The sequence below is a fragment of the Hypomesus nipponensis genome, chromosome 4 (genome assembly GCF_054491055.1).
Source record: "Hypomesus nipponensis isolate SF chromosome 4, ASM5449105v1, whole genome shotgun sequence".
In the NCBI taxonomy this organism is placed as follows: Eukaryota; Metazoa; Chordata; class Actinopteri; order Osmeriformes; family Osmeridae; genus Hypomesus; species Hypomesus nipponensis.
The window spans coordinates 2790001-2810054 of NC_140364.1; the positions used below are offsets into that span (position 1 = coordinate 2790001).

A 20054-nucleotide genomic window follows, 5' to 3' on the forward strand; every position below is an offset into this window, starting at 1 on the left:
TGTAGCAGCTCTGTAGCAGCTAGTGTGTTTATCACTCTATTTGGGGTAAAGCGTGTGTGTGAGTCTGTGTGTGTCTGCCTGTGTGTATGCATGGGTGCATATGTGCGCGTTTCTCTGTGTGTGTGTGTGTGTGTGTGTGTGCACCTATGTTTTTTAGTAAAACTCTTCCCTGGCTGGTGTTGTCCAAACACAGGCTTCACTAGGAGGGCCTGTATCTCTCTCAGCTGCATGGACGTCTGCCTGCCTGCCTCAGGGCACAATGTTGCTCTTCCCCCTGTCAGAGAGCCAGAGGTCCAGGGTCTAAAGGTCCCTAGTGTCCATGCTCCTAGTCCCCTGATTCTAAAGTTCCATGATCCTAAAGTCCCAAGGGTCCAAAGTTCTAAGGTCCTAAAGTTCCGTAGCTCCAAAGTTCCAAGGTTCAAACATTTTATAATCCTGAGGTCCTAAAGTCCCACGGTTTACTGTAATAGTTGCAAGATTCTAAGGTACTTCGACCCCAAACTTGCAAGGTCCCTGGTTCCTACGTTCCAAAGTCTAAGTTTCCAAGTTCTAGGTTCACTGTTCTCATCCTTCAATGCCAGACCACCAAAAATAAGCACATACAAGATACTTGATAGTGCATAATGCATAATACATTGAATTACTGCATAATGTCATATTATACTGCTTACTGTAATACTGTAGGGTGATGCCTTATCCTAGAATTCATCCACCAATATTTTACCCAGAACCCCCCACTTCGGGTCCAACCACGCTACCAAGCTTGTCACTCCGCTCTGAGAAATACTACACTTTAATTACATGTTTACATCCCAGAGAAGCACACAGAAGAGATTAGAGAGCGGTTCCCAGAGTCCCATTAGAACCTTCCAGAACGCCATGTCCAGATACTTAATCCTTTCCTCTGATCGTGAACTCTTCGATCCACAACTTGGTATTCCGAAACGTAAGAAGCATGCGTTCCAGCCAGAAACCCACAGCTGTGGTGGTTGATGCTGTGGACGACAGGGCCTGGATCGGGGCCTGGATCGGGGCCTGGATCGGGGCCTGGATCGGGGCCTGGATCGGGGTCTGGATCGGGGTCTGGATCGGGGCCTGGATCGGGGCCTGGATCGGGTCTGAAACCAGACTGGCCACATGGTCCAGCGAGGACTTGGTTACGCAAGGCCGAGTCTTGGGACTGTCTGTGCTCCTGCCTCTGGGCTGGATCTCCCTTGTCTCTCTCTGTCTTCCCCTCCTCTGCGGCATTGTCCTCTCGTCCTCCCTCTCTCTCTTCTACTTAGTCTCTCTTCTTCCAGGGGGTCTGACTAACCTGTCTGTGTGTGTGTTTTCGGGTTGTGTGTGTGTGTGTGTGTGGGGGTGTTTCTGCTTCTGTGTGTGCTGCTGGTTCCGTGTGTGTGTTCGTGGCTCTGTGTGTGTGTGTGTGTGTGTGGCCGTGCGTGCAGGCCGCGGGGATGTCCAGCCTCAGCTGGACAGCGCCAGGCAGGATGTGAGTGATAAGTGTCTGCTGCTGGAGGAGACGGAGAAGCAGGCGCTGAGGAAGGCTCTGGTGGAGGAGAGGAGCCGATTCTGCTCCTTCGTCTCCATGCTGAAGCCTGTGGTGGTGAGGACCCTTCATACACCCTGTTATACCCTGGTAGAGCCTGCAGGTACATACTGTTATGCCCTGGTAGAGCCTGCAGGTACATACTGTTATACCCTGGTAGACCCTGCAGGTACATACTGTTATACCCTGGTAGACCCTGCAGGTACATACACTGTTATACACTACCGGTGTATACCCAGTTATTTATGGCTGGTATACACCCTATTAAATATAGTGGTATACACTGCTATATACTGGTATGCACCCTGTTATACCATGGTATACTGCTATATACTGGTATGCTCTGCACTTTGTGCTCTGCAGGAGGAGGAGATGTCCATGTTGGGGGAGATCACCCACCTCCAGACCCTGAATGATGACCTGAAGTCCCTGACCATGGACCCCCACAAGCTGCCCCCGGCCAGCGAGCAGGTACACACACACACACCTCTTCACCTTAATCTGTGAGGAATCCTAACTAGCAAGGTGTTGGTTGTTTGTAACCATGTTCAGACGTCACCTGTTCCTCTCCCTGCTGAAGCTGAGCTCTTCAGACACCTCTCCTGTCTGTCTCCTGTCTGTCTCCTGTCTGTCTCCTGTCTGTCTCCTGTCTGTGTCCTGTCTGTCTCCTGTCTGTCTCCTGTCTGTCTCCTGTCTGTCTCCTGTCTGTCTCCTGTCTGTCTCCTGTCTGTCTCCTGTCTGTCTCCTGTCTGTCTCCTGTCTGTCTCCTGTCTGTCTCCTGTCTGTCTCCTGTCTGTGTCCTGTCTGTGTCCTGTCTGTTGTTCTTGTTTACTTTCTTGTTGTTTACTTTCTTGTTGTTTACTTTGTTGTTGATGTTGTTTACCCTGCAGGTGATCGTGGACCTGAAGGGTTCCGACTGTGCCTGGGCCTACCAGACTCCACCCTCCTCCCCCAGCACCACCGTATCCAGGAAGTCAAGCATGTGCAGGTACGTTGGGCGCCTAGCAACCGCATATCACCCAAAAACTTCTCAGGCAGATAGAATCTGTTGTTGATTTACTCATAACTTCCTGTCGCCTTATTGGCGGAGAATATGGAGGGGGGGGGACCTTTAATATACTCCACCAATGGGTGTTGTGGAGACGGAGTGGAGGAGAGAGGGAAAAAAGGAAATCGAGATACAGAAATAAACATATTATAAATGTCAGTGCTTTCATCTCCCCGGTCCTTCCATTCCACCTTGTGGCCAAGTTGTGATACAGCAACTTCTCTGCTCTCACCATATGAAGGCGTTAAGATGAAGCTAATGGATTCATTCGACATGAGCCTTGGGGGCAGTAGGCCCTGTAAAACCACCTCCAGGCTAGACACATAACACACAACAGAATACATCAACTGCCTTAGCCACTTAAACTTCTCTCTCCTATGTGCCTCACTCTCTCTCTCTCTCTCTCTCTCTCTCTCTCTCTCGCTCTCTCGCTCTCTCGCTCTCTCGCTCTCTCTCTCTCTCTCTCTCTCTCATATCTCCCTCCTCCCCCCCTGCAGCAGTCTGAACAGTGTGAACAGCAGTGACTCTCGCTCCAGTGGCTCCCACTGCCACTCCCCCACCTCGCACTTCCGCTACCGGAGCTCCGCCCTCCCCCAGCAGGGCCCCGCCCGCCTCTCCAGCGTCTCCTCCCACGACTCTGGATTCATCTCCCAGGACGCCTACCAGTCCAAGTCCCCCTCGCCCATGCCCCCCCCAGACACTCAGGTACACCCCACCCCCACTCCCCCAGTCACGCGTATCTCCCAGGGTTCGGCACAGCTTTTGACTGCAGGTCAAGAGGTCTCAGGTGTCTGCCAAACGAGCCCATTATTCGAACCAGACGCAAACGCACACTGGCACGCCATGTTGAACATGTCACGTCCGCGGTGTTCCGCTCCGACCAATCACCTCCTGCGGAGCCTGGCTGGGCTGGCCCTGAGCTCCCAGGTTGCTAGGTAACGGTCCGGCTCATGAAGTGAGCGCCAATGATTGCTCGGTGAGAGCTTCCTGCTTACAGAAGTGATGACTCACTCTAACACACACACACTCATACATACATACACGCACATTCATACTGCACACACACCCACTCACAGACATACATACACTCATACACACACACACACCTCCCCACTGTTGTATGTGCTGCTCATGCTTATTGCATAGCTTTCATTCTTTAAAACGCCTGTAATTTATGTTTTTTTCCCCTTCAAATTATTAATCTAGCGAGCGGCATAATGTGCTGTTATTTCCTGTCTGTCTGCTTGCTTGTCTGTCTCTCTCTTGCATTCTGTTCTTATTGTGCTCTTGGGTACAGCATTTTTCAAATGGCTGACTTTGTATTTGTGTGTGTGTGTGTGTGTGTGTGCGCGTGCTGCTTCTTATCCTGTGTCATCGCTTGGCTGTAGACCTGTCTATCTCCAGCTGTCTCTCAAACTGTCAGCCAGGAAAATTCTTCCTCTTCCTCCTCATCCTCACCTGACCTTAAGGAGCCTTGCTCCAGCACAGGGCCAGAAAAGGTGAACACACACACACAATCAAGATGCATGCATGCACAAACATAAACACAGTACATCCCACCCACACACACACGTGCACACAGACACGCCCGCTAACACAAACAGGAGGTATTTCAGAGCAGGTCATTGGTTGTTGCCAGTCCATCTTCGGTGTTTGTCGAAGCACCAGGTGTTTGTTTCCATGGTCTGTGGTTTGAAACGGTTGTTTTGACGTGACCTCATGGCGTGACCTCATGACGTGACCTCATGCATGCCCTTATGACGTGACCTCATGACCTGACCTCATGACGGTTTCATCAGCGTGTCTTCTCACTCATCTCATTTTTTTTGTCCTCCGCTCACGTTCAGTTGTCAAACGGCTTCGACCATCAAGTGTTCTCCGGCGCCCTCTGTTCACCTGGAGGGGCATTACAGGAGAGCTACCCCCACCTCCCCCTCCACCTCCCTACATTCTCCCACTCCTCCTCCTCCCCCCTCGCCTCCCCCACCTCTCCCATGTGGGCGGGGCCCAGATCAGGCTCCTCCCCTCCCTATTGCATCCTGGGACCTGGCATGGTCCCATCCTCCAAGGTCCCTACCTGGAAGGTGCGTCCGACCATCGCCCCACTCTCCCTCTCCTCCTTCCCCTCCTCTTTTCCCTTTCATCCTTCCTTTCCTTCCATCCTCAGTGAATCTCCTTCTCATTGTTCCTCTACTCCTCTGCTCTGTCCTCATCTCCTTCTCCGTCCTCTCTTTCCTCCTCTGTCGTCCTCCTCTCCTCCTAGTCTCTTCCTTCCTTCTCACCCAGGTTGTGTTGTCATGGTGTCTTTATCTCATGTCCATGCAACTGTCGGGCCTTCTAGAAACAGGCAGCCACATACACACACACACACACACACAACACACACACACATGCACGCAGACATGTATCCAAAAACACACACACAAACCAGAGCATGTATTTAGGCCCTGTCTAACCTGCATTGCTCTCTCCTGGTAGGACTGGGCCAAGCCAGGCCCAACCCATATTACACACACTCACGTATACACACATATACACACACACATACATACATATAATCACGCATGCATATCTGTAGTACATACACATATCTATTAGGGGTGGGGGGAAATATCGATTTGCATTTGAATCGCGATTCAGTTTATTGATTCATACATTTCTAAAATTGAGGGGGGATATTTAATGTGTTTTTTTAATGAGTTTACTAAACTGCAAGAAAAACTATACATTTCAAGGTTTTGATGCATTGGGATTTTTTCTTCAACACCTAACTGCCTATCACAGTCAAATACAAACAAGTAACTCTAAACAGCAAACTGGAATCAAATGTAAGCATATATTTAATCGAAATTTGATGAAAAATCATGAATCGATTTTAATTGAATCGTGACCCCCAAGAATCGATTCAAATCAAATCGCGAGGTACTACAAGATTCCCACCCCTAATATCTATACACACTTACACACATATACATATAATCACATAGACACATGTACACACAAACACACACATCAGAGTGTGTCCTAACCCGTCGTGCCTCTCTTACAGGACTGGGCCAAGCCTGGGCCCTATGACCAGCCCATGGTGAACACACTGAGGCGCCCCAGGGACAGGAAGGAGACTACAGATCCCAGCATGCCCCTGGGCACTGAGGCCACTACCCCACGGGAGGAGCCTCATAGGGCCAGGAGCACCAATCACAACTCTCCACCGAAGGTGAGGCCCACAGTAATTGGACAGGACACCTCTAGATTATGGACGTGATGATTGATTATTATAATGACAAACTGTCAGCTAGCTGTCACAACAAACGGTTAGCTGTCACCGACACTCACATCAGGGTACATTAGTAAAGTGCGTGTGTCTGTGTGTGTTTATGTATGTGTGTGTGTGTGTGTGCGTGCAGGAGGATGTGGAGGTGCATGAGGAGCTGGCCAGGGCTCTGTCCAGAGGGCTGCATCTGGACATCCAGCCCTGCAGCAGAGACTCTCTCCAGGGCTCCAGTGGCTACAGCACCCAGACCAACACACCCTGCTGTTCTGAGGACGCCATTCCTTCCCAGGGTAACACACACACACATTCCCGCCCACACATTTATTTGCACGTTTATTGTGTGTGCACACACGTGCACACGCGCACAATTACAGACTTATGGAGAACAATAGATTTGAAACGTCCTTATTCTATTTCACTTGCTGATGCCCCTCCCCTTCCTGTCTTTCCGTCCCTCCTCTTCCTGTCTTTCCCCCCTCCCCTTCCTGTCTCTCCGCCAGTCTCAGACTACGACTACTTCACGGTGGGCGGAGATCAGGAGGTGGATGACAGGTCCTGCACCATCCCCCGCACCAGCGAGATCAGCCAGTCCTACCGCCGGGCCTTTCAAACCAAGCGCCCCGCCTCCACCACCGGCATCCCCTCCCCCGGCCCTGCCATCGTCACCCCCGGCGTGGCCACCATTCGAAGGACCCCCTCCTCCAAGCCCAACCTGCGCAGGCCCTCCGGGGGCCTGGGGCCCATCCCAATCCGACCCCCCATGATCCCCGTCAAGACCCCCACCGTCCCTGACCACCCTGGGGCGGGCTTCTTCCCCGGGGGGGGCCTGCAGGAGAGCAGCGAGGGGGGCCCACCGAGTCTCCGCAGCCCGCTGTCGCCTGGCAACAACAACAACAACAGCAGCACTGGGCCCCGGGCCCCCCGAAGCCTCTGGGATGCCCCGCGTCACACCTCCTCTGACCCGCCCACCCCGCCCCCCCAGCCCGGCGGGCGGGGCCCCGAGTGGCAGGCCCTCCCAGAGGTGCTGGAGGAGGGGGAGGCGGGAGGGGAGGCAGGGGGGGAGGGGGAGGACATGCTGGTGGCCATACGACGGGGGGTGAGGCTGAAGAAGTCCACCACCAACGACCGCTCCGCGCCCAGGATAGTGTGAGGAGGCCTGGGGATGCTTGGTCTGGCCCAGTCTGGTCCAGTCCGGCCTGGTCTGGCCTTGCTTTGCATTTATTTTCAAAGGAATGGAAAAGATCAAATGTTTATTTGTATGTACATATTTATATTTTGAAGTGTTTGTATGTTTTATCAGTGGTCCTCTTGACCCTCTTCTTAACCTTTCCCAGCCTTCCTGAATCCCTATAAAAGGTGCCAACGAGAGCTAGAATAACCCACAGGCTTTATTTTCTTTAACAGAGCGAATCTTCTCTGCGTGTTTCACAGAGAAAACACTCAAGTTGTCACAGCGTCAGAGGAGAGCAAGTCAACTCTTTAGTGGTGTTTCAATAACACTTTATTCTAAGTTGAAGATGATTCAGATGTATTGAAAAAACAAACTGACACTTGCATGTCCAACGGGAAACTGTCTCTCCCGGCATAGACTACACTGAATCCTCAGTATATGTGACTGACTAGGTCACACAAGGATGGAAAACACTGAAACCTACCATCACTGACTGACGGACAAACTGAAATCAGCGCAGTTTCTGACAACGTCCAACTTTAAGAATGTCCTCCCAGAATTCAGCCCGGCAGTTTTCCGCTGAGGTGACACAACAGTGTTTCCCTCAGACCCTGACACGACGTCCGGTAGACTCAGCTACTCAGAGTGTAATCAGTCGCAGGTATAGTGGCTAAGCATTTACAAACCTGCCGTATTAGTAAATGTTAAGTTCCAAGTCTTTTACAGTTACAAAGCTTAGTATGCGGTAGTGTAGCAGAGCCGGTGGGGAACCACTCGCTCTGGATGAGTTTGCCCTCAGTTGTTCTCCTCTTGGTCTAATGGTAGACGTTTTAGAGAGGAGACCCGGGTTCGATCCCCCGTTCTCCTGTGTACGTCCCAGTGAACCAATATCCCACATAGCCACCATCTTGTAACATCCTGTCCTTGGCCTCATGTTGACCTTTAGTTGAATCCTTCTCATCTGCTCCTATCCCAGTGTGTGCTGTGCTAGACGCGCCGTCCATCGACACGTAGAAACGTAGAATACAGCATGTGGTTTTTGTAAGTGTTTTTCGACATATTCCTGCTGGTCTTGGAGAGCGGTTGGACGTTGTGTATGACGACTGAAGCCTGTGGTTGCCCTCCTTCCGACATAAACCAAGACGGGGAAAGGTTGGAACATGTAGCCGATGCAACTCCATGCACATGACGCTGTGAGTCCTGAGAGAAGAGGGCATCTCTTTGGTGCTGTTAGAGGTCCGACGCCGTCCTTGTACCAAGCTGTAATATAACACTGCTCCTGGATTCCTCTCCAAGCACAGCTGCTGATGTGAATCACAAGTTGCCAAAATCTTCTATGCGCTTAACGGTTAGCAGTTGTTTCAGTTGGTGTTTTGAATGTCGTTGTCGAAGAAGACTCAAGGTGTCGCCTTTTCTCTCGCCGGTGATGATTTTACCTTCATGTCGGTGACGATTGGTGAAAGTAGTATTCAGGAATGTTAACTTGTAACTAAACTCAATTTGTCTTTTTTGGGGGGTGAAACCCCTGTGCTTAATACTCACGCACGGCTAAACCCATGAGTCCTGGGTTTTAATTTCCGATAAATAGTTGCAAAAGTGTTATATTAAAGTGAATTATACAATTACAAAATGTGGTAGGCTAAATGCCCGCACTTTAAAAACCTTTGAAGAAATTCTTGATGTATGACTGCTTTTTCACAGTATCACAAGGAGGGGTTGTGTTTGATAATTGGCTGAGTTCTTGTATCAGTTCAAGTGTTAGACGAAGTCCCAAAATGAAAGTTTGAGAAAAAAAACACCCACACATTTTCACCAGAAAGCAATTGATAGTGAGAAGCGGCGGAATAAAGCTGAAATTGGTGAGTTTTGTTGCACTTTAGATGTACTGCCCGTCGGTACTAAGAAAATTGAAGCTATTGTTGACAATTAGGACACTGTGAGCTGATGTTGCAGTTGAACGGATCTTAACCATGTGAACTCTTGTCTGTACCCTGGCACTTGATAGTCTACTGTCCAGTTCCTGAATCATGTCTCCTATTTTCTATGTAACTGTTATTTCAGGTAACAATAAAACGTAGCAGGAAGTGTGTCTGTTGAACCAAAACTGACCCAATGTATTTATTCCACTTACTGATCTCAACTGTTTGGTCCTGGTATACTTTCTCAGTAATAGATGAAAACATTTATCTCCTAAACATCATTTAGGTGTGTGTATGATCTGTGTAATTAGTGTCCTATGGCCAGCCATCAGCAAGGGTATTGGGATAAAGCCAGATTCAAAAGAGATTCATTAATCATATATTTATTTGTACAGGTATAGATGAAGCACAGCTAAAGTATATTTCAAAGGTCTCCCATTTCTTCAGAATCAAGGTTGAGTTCAGGCCGGTGGAACACACACACACACACCCTGCATGCAGCTCTTCACAAGCACTCATTATACAGCGATCCCCTTACAGTTAGAGACTGGTTCACAAGACAGCTGAGTCACGATTCTGCAGAGTGGTGGTCGGCCATGGGGGGGAGACCAGGGTGTGAGAGGGAGACTGGGAGGGGGATGGAGCATCTTAGACGGGGCGCTCCCTGGGGCGGGTGACGTACTGCCACCACAGAGGGGGGAGGTCGCCCTCCTTGCGGGCCGGGGGGAGGGCCTCGGACTTGGGCCCGTCTGCGGGGGTCTCTGCCTCCAGCTGCTGGACCTGAGGAGGGGAGAGGAGGATGGGAGCGGAGAGGATGGGAGGCAGGAGCGAAGATGGGAGGGGAGAGAGGATGGGAGAGAGGATGGGGGGGGGAGTGGACAGGATGGGAGACAGGTGGGGAGGGGGGGGGAGGAGATATGGTTTGAAACTTGAAGCAACAAAAGACACAGGAAGGGAGAGCTGATGTGAGCGTTCTGGTCGGGCGACAGCCTACCTCCCTGTCCCAGCTCTGCTCCCTCAGTTTCTTCCACTGCTCCCGCTTGGCAAAGTAGTCAGGGTACATGGCCTTCTCAGAGGGGTGCCAGTGATCCAGACACCACTCTGGAACCTGGGGCCAGGACACAAAAACACAGACCTCACGTTACGCCTCTGCCTTTCTCACACATTTTCGTCAGTCTTTTTTACACTCAACTCACATAAACACACCCCGAACATACTGCTCCTACTGGAGCTGCGTAACGTTAACCACAGGAGAGAAACAAAACAGGTGTGGATCCAACATTAACCCGTTACCTTGTAGCATTCGTATCTCTCGTAGGAGGTTCCTCCGGGAGAGTCGGGGAACAGGTAGGGCTGCGGGTGCTGGTTGGCCCAGAACTCCTCTTCCCCTGCCTTCAGCATCTTGGTAGCTTTCACCATATCTTTCTCGCCCATGTTGTCATCGAAGCGCGCCCTCAGCATGCACGCGTAAAATCGGTACTTGTCCCTAAAAAACAACGTTAACCGGATCATCATCATCATCGTCAATCACAACGTACATAAGATTAGCTGCAAAAGCAGACTGAAGACTACGAGCCCTAAAATGTCATCATTGCAAATGCAAACGGAAAACACGTAGCTTCCTATTAAACAATGTTATCTCTCAGTCTTAGTAACTTGCCGGGCCACAATAACAATAACATTGGATTGGTTTGATGCCGCTAGTTCGGGCCAGCTGGCTAGCTAACGCTGGGCTGACGAGAGTGGGTGACCTACTGTAGCTGGCAAGAAAGCTAAGCTAGCTAGTCTCGCCTGCTAAGATCAGTTGATTCCGATGGGCCTCCGACAGCATGCTTCACGTTGTTTAACCCAAAAATGTAAGGCGAAAACTCCAACCCTTCACTTACCTGAATATGCACCATGATTCGAGGTGCCGCAACGACTTTTTGTAAAGCCGCAGGACTTTTTGGTGGTGGGTAAGATACGCAGAGGCCATTTTTCCCGTCCCCTGTCACCTTCTAACTCAGGCCAGGAGCATTGTGGGGCTGGATTCTTGATCTTTTTTTTCATGTACCAAGTGCGCATTGTATTTTCATCATACTATTTCTAACAGTACATTTATTTCAGTTTGTATTCATAATGACGTTGCTGTGTAATTGTTACAATACAATAACATATCTAGATATCATTTGAGGTTTTTGAATTGTCGTTATTGGTTGGAGATAGATACAAGGATACTCTGTTTTAGGATTGCGCACATATTATAGTGAAAACGGTCATGTAGAATTATGGGAATTGTTAGAGCTGCATGTGGGTCCTTTTTCAGCAGCTTTGCAAAAACCATGACACACTTCAAGTTTATAGGTAAGTAGACACAACAAACATGCGTTCATACATCCGATATCAGACAATGCTAACTGCATCTGCAACGTCTACTGTATCCGTTCTAAAGATGATGTTTTCTACAGATCTGACACACTAGCTTACCTGCTAGCATGTTTTAAATACCTCAACAACAGTAGTTCTTTAAGTTACAAATAAAGTAACATTCTACATGAATAAAAGGTTACCCTATCTAATATGTCAATGATGAGAATGTACTGAATTGAATTTAGTTGAATGATGGTGTTAATGATGGTGACGCAAACCGTTCTCCTGTTCAGACATCGGTATCAATCTGACAGATCCCATGTTCAGGGGTCTCTACAGAGGCAAGCAGAAACATCACGGTAAGTATCTACTCAGTCAGTGTGCTGCTGTTGGACATTGCATAGCTACTGTAGGTTAGCCAAGGATCCAATGTCAGGCTGACGGAATCAACTCTTAACAGACCGTATTCTTCTCATCAGATGACTTTGATCAGGTTATCGACAGAGCTGTGAAAGTTGGGGTCCAAAAGGTAAGTTTGTCATGTCATTTTGGTGCTTGGCGATAATACATCATCCAATAACATTGATCTGTATAGGTAAAGAGTTACACAGATGCCCCTTGATGTAAACATCACAGATCCCACCTAAACTTAATTGTGTTCTGAAAGAAAACAGTGTTATTTAGTGTAAGTACAGGGACATTCCCCCGAGGCAAGTAGGGTGAAGTGCCTTGCCCAAGGACACATTGTCATTTGGCACGAACTGGCAACCTTCAGATTACTAGCCCGATTCCCTAACCACTCAGCAAGCTGACTATTGAAGTTCACTTTCTCCCTCACCAGGGACAATGTTTAAACTCTGTGTCTTTGCAGTTCATGATCACAGGGGGAAGTCTAGAGGACAGCAAGGAGGCCCTGACACTAGCAGAGTCCAGAGGTGATGCATGACCACACAGACTTCTGGTTAGAGTAAATCAATCAGACACTCTCACAGGAATACACATTTTCTCATTTCCAGATCGTTCTACAACTGGTCATAAGAAGTGATCAATAAAGAAAACGAAAACATTATTTATCAAGTTGACTGTGTTATTAGTTGATTTTAAGCAGTCTGTGTTGACCCCCCCCCCCCCCCCCCACACACACACACACACCTGTACAGAGGGGTTCTACAGCACAGTGGGGTGCCATCCGACACGCTGTGGGGAGTTTGACCAGAACGGACCTGACCAGTACCTGTCTGGTCTGAGGGAGCTAGCCACAGCCAACAGAGGGAAGGTGGTGGCCATCGGGGAATGTGGACTAGGTGAGGTGTCGGAACACTGACACACTCCACTCTGTCCCACCTAGCATGGCGTGAGGGCATGCGTCTGCAGTTTACAACATCACATTCAACCCGTTATTCATTGAGCATACACCTTTATTCACACAACAGTACATAGAAAGTACAGCATGATTATATAGGTAGTCAAGGATCACATGTGCACGATAGATCTCACTGCATTCTCACTGAATCAAGGAATAGTCTGTATTTTCTAGGCAGAGTCAAATAACCACATCTGAACTACCAGGCAGTGCAACACAAATAATACCTCAACCAAGTAGTTCCTACTTGTGTCCCACCTAGTGTCTGTATATATTAGAAGGATATTAAGCACAGTGCTTCATCCCTCTTTCTCTTTTTTAACATTTCAGATTTCGACCGACTGGAATTCTGTCCGAAGGAAACTCAGATGAAGTGAGTCAGGCCGTCCTCTCGTACTGGGGATTGTGGGATATGTGAGTCTGGCCCAGTTGTGACCTCTGGCGTCCCACCAGGTATTTTGAGAAGCAGTTTGACCTGGCTGAGGAGACCAAACTTCCCATGTTCCTCCACTGTAGGAACTCCCACCAGCCGTTCCTAGGTTTGTGTACCTGTAAACAAAACAACCTACTCGAACTGTCCTCTTACTACAATCATAGTAAAGATATTTACAGAAATACAAACCAACTACAGGTATTCTTACAATTATTTCTTAACATTTTACATATACTACCTCATTAAATATGTATTACATGATTAAATGATCTTATGACTTATATTCAGATATGTATTACCTCATTACATACATGATTAACATGACCTTATTGCTTACATAATTACAATGGTGAATTTGTCTTGACCTCCACAGACATCATGAAGAGGAACAGGGACCGATGTGTAGGAGGCGTGGTAAGAACACTTCTGGTTAACGTGTCGCATGTTTCCCTGTGGAACCACGCACCTTAAATCAAATGCATCTTAACTGTAAATCCCCGCGAGTCGCAAAGGCCTTCGCTGACAATCGTAAACTTTAACCTCATCTTTATAACTCAAATGTATTCATTTAGTAGGTGCATTTAACCAATGCAACGTGCAGGGGATTTGAACCTGTGATTTCTTGAGGTGCAGTCAAATGCTCGAACACTGTGCTATACTCTAACCCTGGGCTAGCTTGGGATATACATGTAGATACCCTGCTTGTTCCAACGTTCGCAACCATCAGGGCACGTTCCTTGACCACCTTGCATGCCTGCTGCAGGTCCACTCCTTCGATGGCAGTGCAGAAGATGCAGCTGCTCTTGTAGATCTGGATCTGTACATTGGGATCAATGGCTGGTAAGAGGCGAGCGAACCGTCACAGTCCAAGGTTCAAAACCAATCCTCCGCAAGACAGATGTGACATCTACGGCGCCTGGTTCCGAATTCCTCTTAAGCGGCTCTCATTTTCTTTCAGTTCCCTGAAAACGGAGGCGAATATCGAGGCCATGAAGTCCATCCCCACTGAGAGACTGATGATAGAGACGGGTGTGTTAACCCCTCCCTCTGTCTCTCCTTTGTTCTCTTCCCTATAAGCCTCCATGGTTTTACAACAATGCACTCAGTTTCATTTTGTTTGATTATCAATACTTTTTATGAAGAATCTTCCAGTTCATATGTAGAGTCAGGTGGCTGAGCGGTTAGGGAATCGGGCTAGTAATCAGAAGGTTGCCGGTGTGAATACCAGCTGTGCAATGACGTTGTGTCCTTGGGCAAGGCACGTCACCCTACTTGCCTCGGGGGAATGTCCCTGTACTTACTGTAAGTCGCTCTGGATAAGAGCGTCTGCTAAATGACTAAATGTAAACGTATAGGCCAAGGCAAGGAGAAGGACAGGCTGCGGTACGGATGTGTGTGTGTTTTCCAAAGAGAGATGTTGGAGTTCTGATGGTTGTGTGTTCCCCTAGATGCACCTTGGTGCGGGGTGAAGAACACTCACGCAGGCTCCAAACACATCAGGACTACGTTTCCCACCAAGAAGAAATGGGAGGAGGGACACTGTCTGAAGGACAGGAACGAGCCCTGCCACATCATGTATGTGTACCTGGAGGCGGGAGGTAGAGATGGAGGGGTGGGGGGGATAGATGGGTGGATGGAGCAAGGGAAGGAGGGTTGGATGGATAAAGGGAGGAAAGGAAGGTAGTCTAGGAAAGGAGGGAAATTGGAAGGAAGGGGCGGATGGAGGGACGATTCACGAGAGGAGGGAGGAAAGGAGGGTGAAAGAGAGGAAGATAAAGAAATCTACCCTCATTCCACATTCTGTTCCAGTTCCTCCCCTTTGGGCCTCCATTGCGCCTCTTTCTGGTGTGATAGTGATAGTCTTGTGGTTGTACTTCACTGTTTCAGCACAGGAAAAAAAGGTCACGTGTGTTGCGTTTGTAGTAATGTGATCGACTGATGACCATAGAATATGGATGATGTACCATGGCTGAAACCACTTCCAGTTCGCATTAGAGATACTTTGTGTGTATAACGATACTTCCTTGCTGTCTCCTCACGTGTCAGACAAGTGCTAGAAGTCATGGCAGCGTCCAGGAACGAGGACCCGGCGGAGATGGCCGACACCATCTACAACAACACGGTGAAAGTGTTCTTCACAGGGAGCTGACGGATGATGTCCTTGCTCAGGACTGTTCCTCAGAACTTTTCTGAGGAGGGGTGTCTGGTTTCACCTCAGGCAGGGAAGGCTGCACTGCCCCTGTCGTCAACACCTGCTGCTGTCAGTCACTGAAGACCCTAACCCTCTTCAGACGTCTTCAGAAATGCCTTGTCATGGTCGAGGCTAACTTTGCATGAAGGAGATGAAGATGATGTTCTCTGCCCTTCTGGAACGTTGTGGATTTAACTGAGATGTGTGGCTTGTGCTCTTCCTTAAATTTAAGTAAAGTTTGAACACAAGTTTTGTTTCAATTAAAATGGTTGAAAATATTTTTTTCAAGTTTCAATTGATTATCTCAATGCCCGATGTTGGTCTATAGCTTTTAGTAACCCTAAAGCTGGTTTTGTAAGTTACTCCTGTAACTGAATAATGTATCCATGATGATGGTGGTGGTGGTTTTAGGAGATTGGCGACCTGACCATGTCTTCATAATATAATATCATTAATATGTGAAATAAAGAAAAATGAAATAAAGATGAGAAACAAGATTTGCCACTGAGCAATTTCTAATCATTTATTTGTTGTACTGTGAGCCACACCTTTTGACGTTTGAAACGTCACTCACGGGGACGAAAAACAGAAGCAACTTCCGCGTTCTTCGCATAGCAACAGGAGGACGGCGAAGATGGCTGATAGTACGGACCCCGATAAATAACGTCTGGGAGGTTGAAACAACAACAGGCAGAGGCTGGAGTTTTTTAATTTTCAAACGGGGTGACTGAGTCCTCCAGGACCTTCATCCCACAAAGTCCATGGCGTCCGCTCAGATCCGGATCAGCCAACAGGCCTTGGCGGTGCTGGATGTGGCACTTCGCGTCCCTTGCATCTTTATTATCGACGCCATTTTTAACTCTTACTATGATCCCGGGTCAGGATGGGCCGGGACAGCAGGAAAGATTTTTGTCAGAGTCATGGGTAAGACGAATGCGTGTTTTACAACTCGGTTTAGCAAGCTACAATGCTTTTCACTGACAACCACTGTCATCCGCGCTCAGAAAAAACTGACAGCTAGCTAGCTAACATGCGCAGTGAGACGCTCACCTGTCAATGGCCTCTTGCACTTTACTCCTCGCGAAGCCGATTTAGCTACTGGCGGAAACAACGTAAAAGTGCTTTTTCATGTGACACAGCTAGTAAACCATGAACTGACATGTTATACAGGCACATGTTTTAAGCCCTGTTTCCACAGTATAGTGACCTATTCCTGAAAGTATGCTAGCTAGATAGCAACAGTGGCTAGCTGAGCTAGCCAGTTAATCGACAGGTACAGTAGTGCGCTAATCTCAGGCCATAAATGGACTGTTGACGTAGATATCTAGTTAGCTAAATACAGGACATGGCTGCAGTCCGGCCATCACTCACAGCTGTCAGAAACTCATAGAGGCCCTCGGTTGGGTATTTGCACTCCGACCTCATTTATGTTTACACTAGCTACAGCTCCACAGTTCAGCGAACTGTTTGTAAGGGAGATAAATGAACTGTGTGTCTACTTTACAAGGCTACTCTATAGATAAACGTCAAACTTACATGGCGTTATACCATTCCGGTTTTTCTGCTTGTGATTTCCAATGCTCAGAAATGTTGGACGTTTGAACATAGACATCATGCACTCTATTGGTGTGTGTGTGTTTTTGCTCAAGAGGTACAGATATAACCATGTTCATCCTGTTTCCCTCAGGTATCCTAGTGTCCAGTGTGGTGCTGGTCCTTTCCCAGAAGGCCCTGTTCAAGTTCTACACCCTCTTCTTCGCTGTGCTCCTCGGAATGGTGGCCGTCCTGATCAACTACTACGCCACCTCCCACATAGACTTCTACAGCGCCTACTACAAAGCGGCTCTGGGCTTCCGGCTGCTGCCCAGGAACGGCCCCACCCTTTGGCTGGGCATGGCCGTGCTGCAGCTGGTGTTTGGCATGGGCTACGTCTTCTTGCTCAACATCCAGTCTGTGTGCGCCGCCCTGGTGGTGCTGGACATCATGGTGCCCCTGTGGGGCCTGATCATCGAGCTGCCCGTGGACGTGAGGCAGCTGGTGGCCGTGGCGTCGGGCCTGGCCCTGGCCCTCCACACGGCCGTGTGTCTGGCGCTGAAGCTCAAGTGGTTCTACTACTCGTGCCGCTACGTCTACCTGCTCGTCCGGCACATGTACCGCATCTACGGGCTGCAGCTCCTGGTGGAGGACACCTGGAAGAGGATCCGCTTCCCGGATGTGTTGAGGGTGTTCTGGCTGACCCGCGTCACGGCGCAGGCCATCATCCTGGTGTACGTGGTGCGGGCCGTGCGGCACGAGAGCGCCGGGGTGGGCGTCGACGTGGGCGGCGGTGCCGGCGACCCCCGCGGCTACCTGACGCGGGACGTCTTCTGGGACCTGTTCAGCAACCTGATCATCAGCGGCTGCGACTCGACGCTGACCGTGCTGGGCATGAGCGCCGTGATCTCGTCCCTCGCCCACTACCTGGGCCTGAGCATCCTGGCGTTCATCGGCTCCACCGAGGAGGAGGACAAGCGGCTGGGCTTCGTGGCGCCCGTCCTCTTCTTCATCCTGGCCCTGCAGACGGGCCTGAGCGGCCTGGACCCCGAGGACCGGCTCATCCGCCTCAGCCGGAACATGTGCCTCCTGCTCACCGCCATCCTGCACTTCATCCACGGCATGACAGACCCGGTCCTGATGTCGCTGAGCGCCTCCCACGTCTCCTCCTTCCGCCGCCATTTCCCCGTGCTCCTGGTGTCGCTGAGCCTCTTCGCCCTCCCCGTGGCGTTGAGCTACGCGCTGTGGCACCTCTACGAGCTCAACACCTGGCTGTTTGCCGTCACTGCCTTCTGCGTGGAGCTGTGCTTGAAGGTGCTGGTGTCGCTGACGGTGTACGCCCTCTTCATGGCGGACGGCTACCACAACGTCCTGTGGGAGAAGCTGGACGACTACGTGTACTACGTGCGCTCGTCCGGCAACGTCATCGAGTTTGTGTTCGGCGTGATCATGTTCGGCAACGGGGCGTACACCATGGCGTTCGAGTCGGGCAGCAAGATCCGGGCGTGCATGATGTGCCTGCACGCCTACTTCAACATCTACCTGCAGGCCAAGAACGGCTGGAAGACCTTCATCAACCGCCGCACGGCCGTGAAGAAGATCAACTCGCTGCCGGAGATGAGGGGCGAGGAGCTGCGGGGCATCGAGGACGTGTGCGCCATCTGCTACCAGGAGTTTGCCACGTCGGCCCGCCTCACGCCGTGCCACCACTACTTCCACGCCCTCTGCCTCCGCAAGTGGCTCTACATCCAGGACACGTGCCCCATGTGCCACCAGAAGGTCTACGTCGAGGAGGAGGGCCGCGACCGGGCGCCCTTCTCCAACAACAACGGCTACGCCGCCCCCGGTGGCGAGGAGGACCCGGTGGACTTTGCCGAGCGCCAGCTGGCGGAGGAGGCGGCGGCGGCAGGTGGGGCGGAGCCCGAGAACGAGCTGCTGGAGGACAATGACAGCATAGAGTACGACGAGGACGAGTGGGGGGCACAGAACGGGGGCTCGCCCATAGAGGAGGACTACATTAACGACGACACCGACTCCAATGGGGACTAAACACAGACGTGTTCATGTATAGAGAGAGAAATATATATATATATATATTTAAGTTTAAACGAAAACAAACAACAAAAAAAGATCTTTATTATTATTTTAAAAAAAAAGATCTTTATTATTAAAAACATCGTCATTTTTACAACATCAGGGAAGTTGATTATTTTCTCTCCATCTAGAATATCTTTTTTTTGGGGGGGGAGGGGATATGTCTGGGTTTGCCCATCCAAGGGCTTGGTCCAGATTGAACTACTGTACTAGTGTGCCTAGACAGGGGTACGGGTGGGATCCGAGAGGTGCAGCTCAGTGAGAGACACACATTCCTCTTGTTTTGTAGGGATGGCGTTGGCCGTGTGCATGCTGTTTGGCTGAGCGAGAGAGAGAGAGAGAGGGAGGTGGACAGGAAGCAGAGAGAGGAGACAGGAAGCGGAGGGCAGTTCCAGAGAGTGAGGTCCGCAGGTGACGTGCTACTGTGTTCTCAGATATAGGCTACCTCTTTAATCGACTACTGGTCTCTTGTGTGACCTTGCTTCAATTGTGTACGTTATTGTACATGTAATTAACACACACATGCACCTTCCCTTGAGAGAAACAGGAGAAGGGTTGTATTGTAATGAGTATTTGGAGATGAGAGCCTTCGTCGCTCCACGCTCCGCTCAGTCACCATATCTGTTCATGGCTAATTGCCGCTTTTGAACCAAGCTGCTCGGCTACAAACAAGGTTTCTGCCACGCTCATTTGCGAAGGTGTTCAACTATCAGCGTTTTTGCAAATTCCATTTGGCAGTCGATTTGTTTGTTTTTTCTCGTTTTACATTCATGATCAATACGCTTCTTAACAAGCACAAGTGAGTATGATGTTATCTAGAAATGACAAAACCTTCCAGAGCGAGACTGTCTTAAAATTTTATTTAAAGGTTTAATTATTCGTTACAGTGGTAATAATTAAGACTGATGAAAGTAGAAGCAGCTGTGAGGTGTCACCCTGTTCCAACCAGGACAGCCATCACATTCTGTTCAACAGCTGTTTGTTTCAACGAAGGACTTTGATGATTCAATTAGTTGTTAGGTAAAGTTGTTCATTTTTGCCTTTTTGTTTAAAAGAAATTAATGTAAATAAAAATCACCTTTAATAATGGTTTGGTTTGTAAGTGAGACAACAGTGAATATACTTTTTGTTCT

At 49.4% G+C, this 20054-nt stretch overlaps 4 protein-coding genes across 5 annotated transcripts in view; 3 read left to right on the top strand and 1 right to left on the bottom strand.

The window, feature by feature from the left end:
• Positions 1-9143, top strand: part of LOC146295009 (protein MTSS 1-like) — a 29485-nt gene extending 20342 nt beyond the window's left edge. The window contains exons 7-15 of one of the 2 annotated variants that reach the window (XM_084695682.1): positions 1446-1603; positions 1910-2017; positions 2437-2534; positions 3092-3299; positions 3983-4093; positions 4442-4678; positions 5644-5811; positions 6002-6158; positions 6369-9143. In XM_084695682.1, coding sequence (XP_084551808.1) covers positions 1446-1603; positions 1910-2017; positions 2437-2534; positions 3092-3299; positions 3983-4093; positions 4442-4678; positions 5644-5811; positions 6002-6158; positions 6369-7018 — 1895 coding nt within the window. In that variant the 3' untranslated portion in view covers positions 7019-9143. Of the gene's footprint in view, positions 1-200; positions 1604-1909; positions 2018-2436; positions 2535-3091; positions 3300-3982; positions 4094-4441; positions 4679-5643; positions 5812-6001; positions 6159-6368 lie in introns of those variants that run through there. The other variant, XM_084695681.1, reaches the window with a different exon arrangement.
• A 182-nt stretch (positions 9144-9325) lies between these two features.
• On the bottom strand, positions 9326-10993 carry ndufb9 (NADH:ubiquinone oxidoreductase subunit B9). The gene is made up of 4 exons (XM_084695689.1): positions 10845-10993; positions 10252-10444; positions 9953-10066; positions 9326-9738 (listed from the first exon to the last, which is right to left on the bottom strand). Exons 1-4 carry the CDS (start codon positions 10931-10933, stop codon positions 9607-9609), a joined length of 528 nt encoding a protein of 175 aa, XP_084551815.1. The 5' UTR covers positions 10934-10993; the 3' UTR covers positions 9326-9606.
• Positions 10994-11052: 59 nt separating this feature from the next.
• Positions 11053-15791, top strand: tatdn1 (TatD DNase domain containing 1). The gene is made up of 12 exons (XM_084695684.1): positions 11053-11301; positions 11601-11666; positions 11787-11836; positions 12179-12242; positions 12468-12611; positions 13001-13043; positions 13124-13209; positions 13477-13517; positions 13867-13943; positions 14062-14132; positions 14552-14678; positions 15150-15791. The coding sequence occupies exons 1-12, from the start codon at positions 11226-11228 to the stop codon at positions 15250-15252; spliced, it is 948 nt and encodes a 315-aa protein (XP_084551810.1). The 5' UTR covers positions 11053-11225; the 3' UTR covers positions 15253-15791.
• Positions 15792-15880: 89 nt separating this feature from the next.
• On the top strand, positions 15881-20013 carry rnf139 (ring finger protein 139). Its single transcript, XM_084695683.1, has 2 exons — positions 15881-16218; positions 16982-20013. Exons 1-2 carry the CDS (start codon positions 16056-16058, stop codon positions 18874-18876), a joined length of 2058 nt encoding a protein of 685 aa, XP_084551809.1. The 5' UTR covers positions 15881-16055; the 3' UTR covers positions 18877-20013.
• The last annotated feature ends 41 nt before the right edge of the window (positions 20014-20054 follow it).

Bases quoted from the DNA above. Each gene is read 5' to 3' on its own strand.
- ndufb9 (XM_084695689.1), bottom strand. From the start codon at position 10,933: ATGGCCTCTGCGTATCTTACCCACCACCAAAAAGTCCTGCGGCTTTAC. The intron at 10,067-10,251 runs GTAACGGGTTAA...TCCTGGCCCCAG, and splicing joins AGAGATACGAATGCTACAAG to GTTCCAGAGTGGTGTCTGGA. The intron at 9,739-9,952 runs GTAGGCTGTCGC...TCCCCTCCTCAG, and splicing joins AGCAGAGCTGGGACAGGGAG to GTCCAGCAGCTGGAGGCAGA.
- tatdn1 (XM_084695684.1), top strand. From the start codon at position 11,226: ATGGGAATTGTTAGAGCTGCATGTGGGTCCTTTTTCAGCAGCTTTGCA. The intron at 11,302-11,600 runs GTAAGTAGACAC...TCTCCTGTTCAG, and splicing joins GACACACTTCAAGTTTATAG to ACATCGGTATCAATCTGACA. The intron at 13,044-13,123 runs GTGAGTCAGGCC...GCGTCCCACCAG, and splicing joins CCGAAGGAAACTCAGATGAA to GTATTTTGAGAAGCAGTTTG.
- rnf139 (XM_084695683.1), top strand. From the start codon at position 16,056: ATGGCGTCCGCTCAGATCCGGATCAGCCAACAGGCCTTGGCGGTGCTG. The intron at 16,219-16,981 runs GTAAGACGAATG...TGTTTCCCTCAG, and splicing joins GATTTTTGTCAGAGTCATGG to GTATCCTAGTGTCCAGTGTG.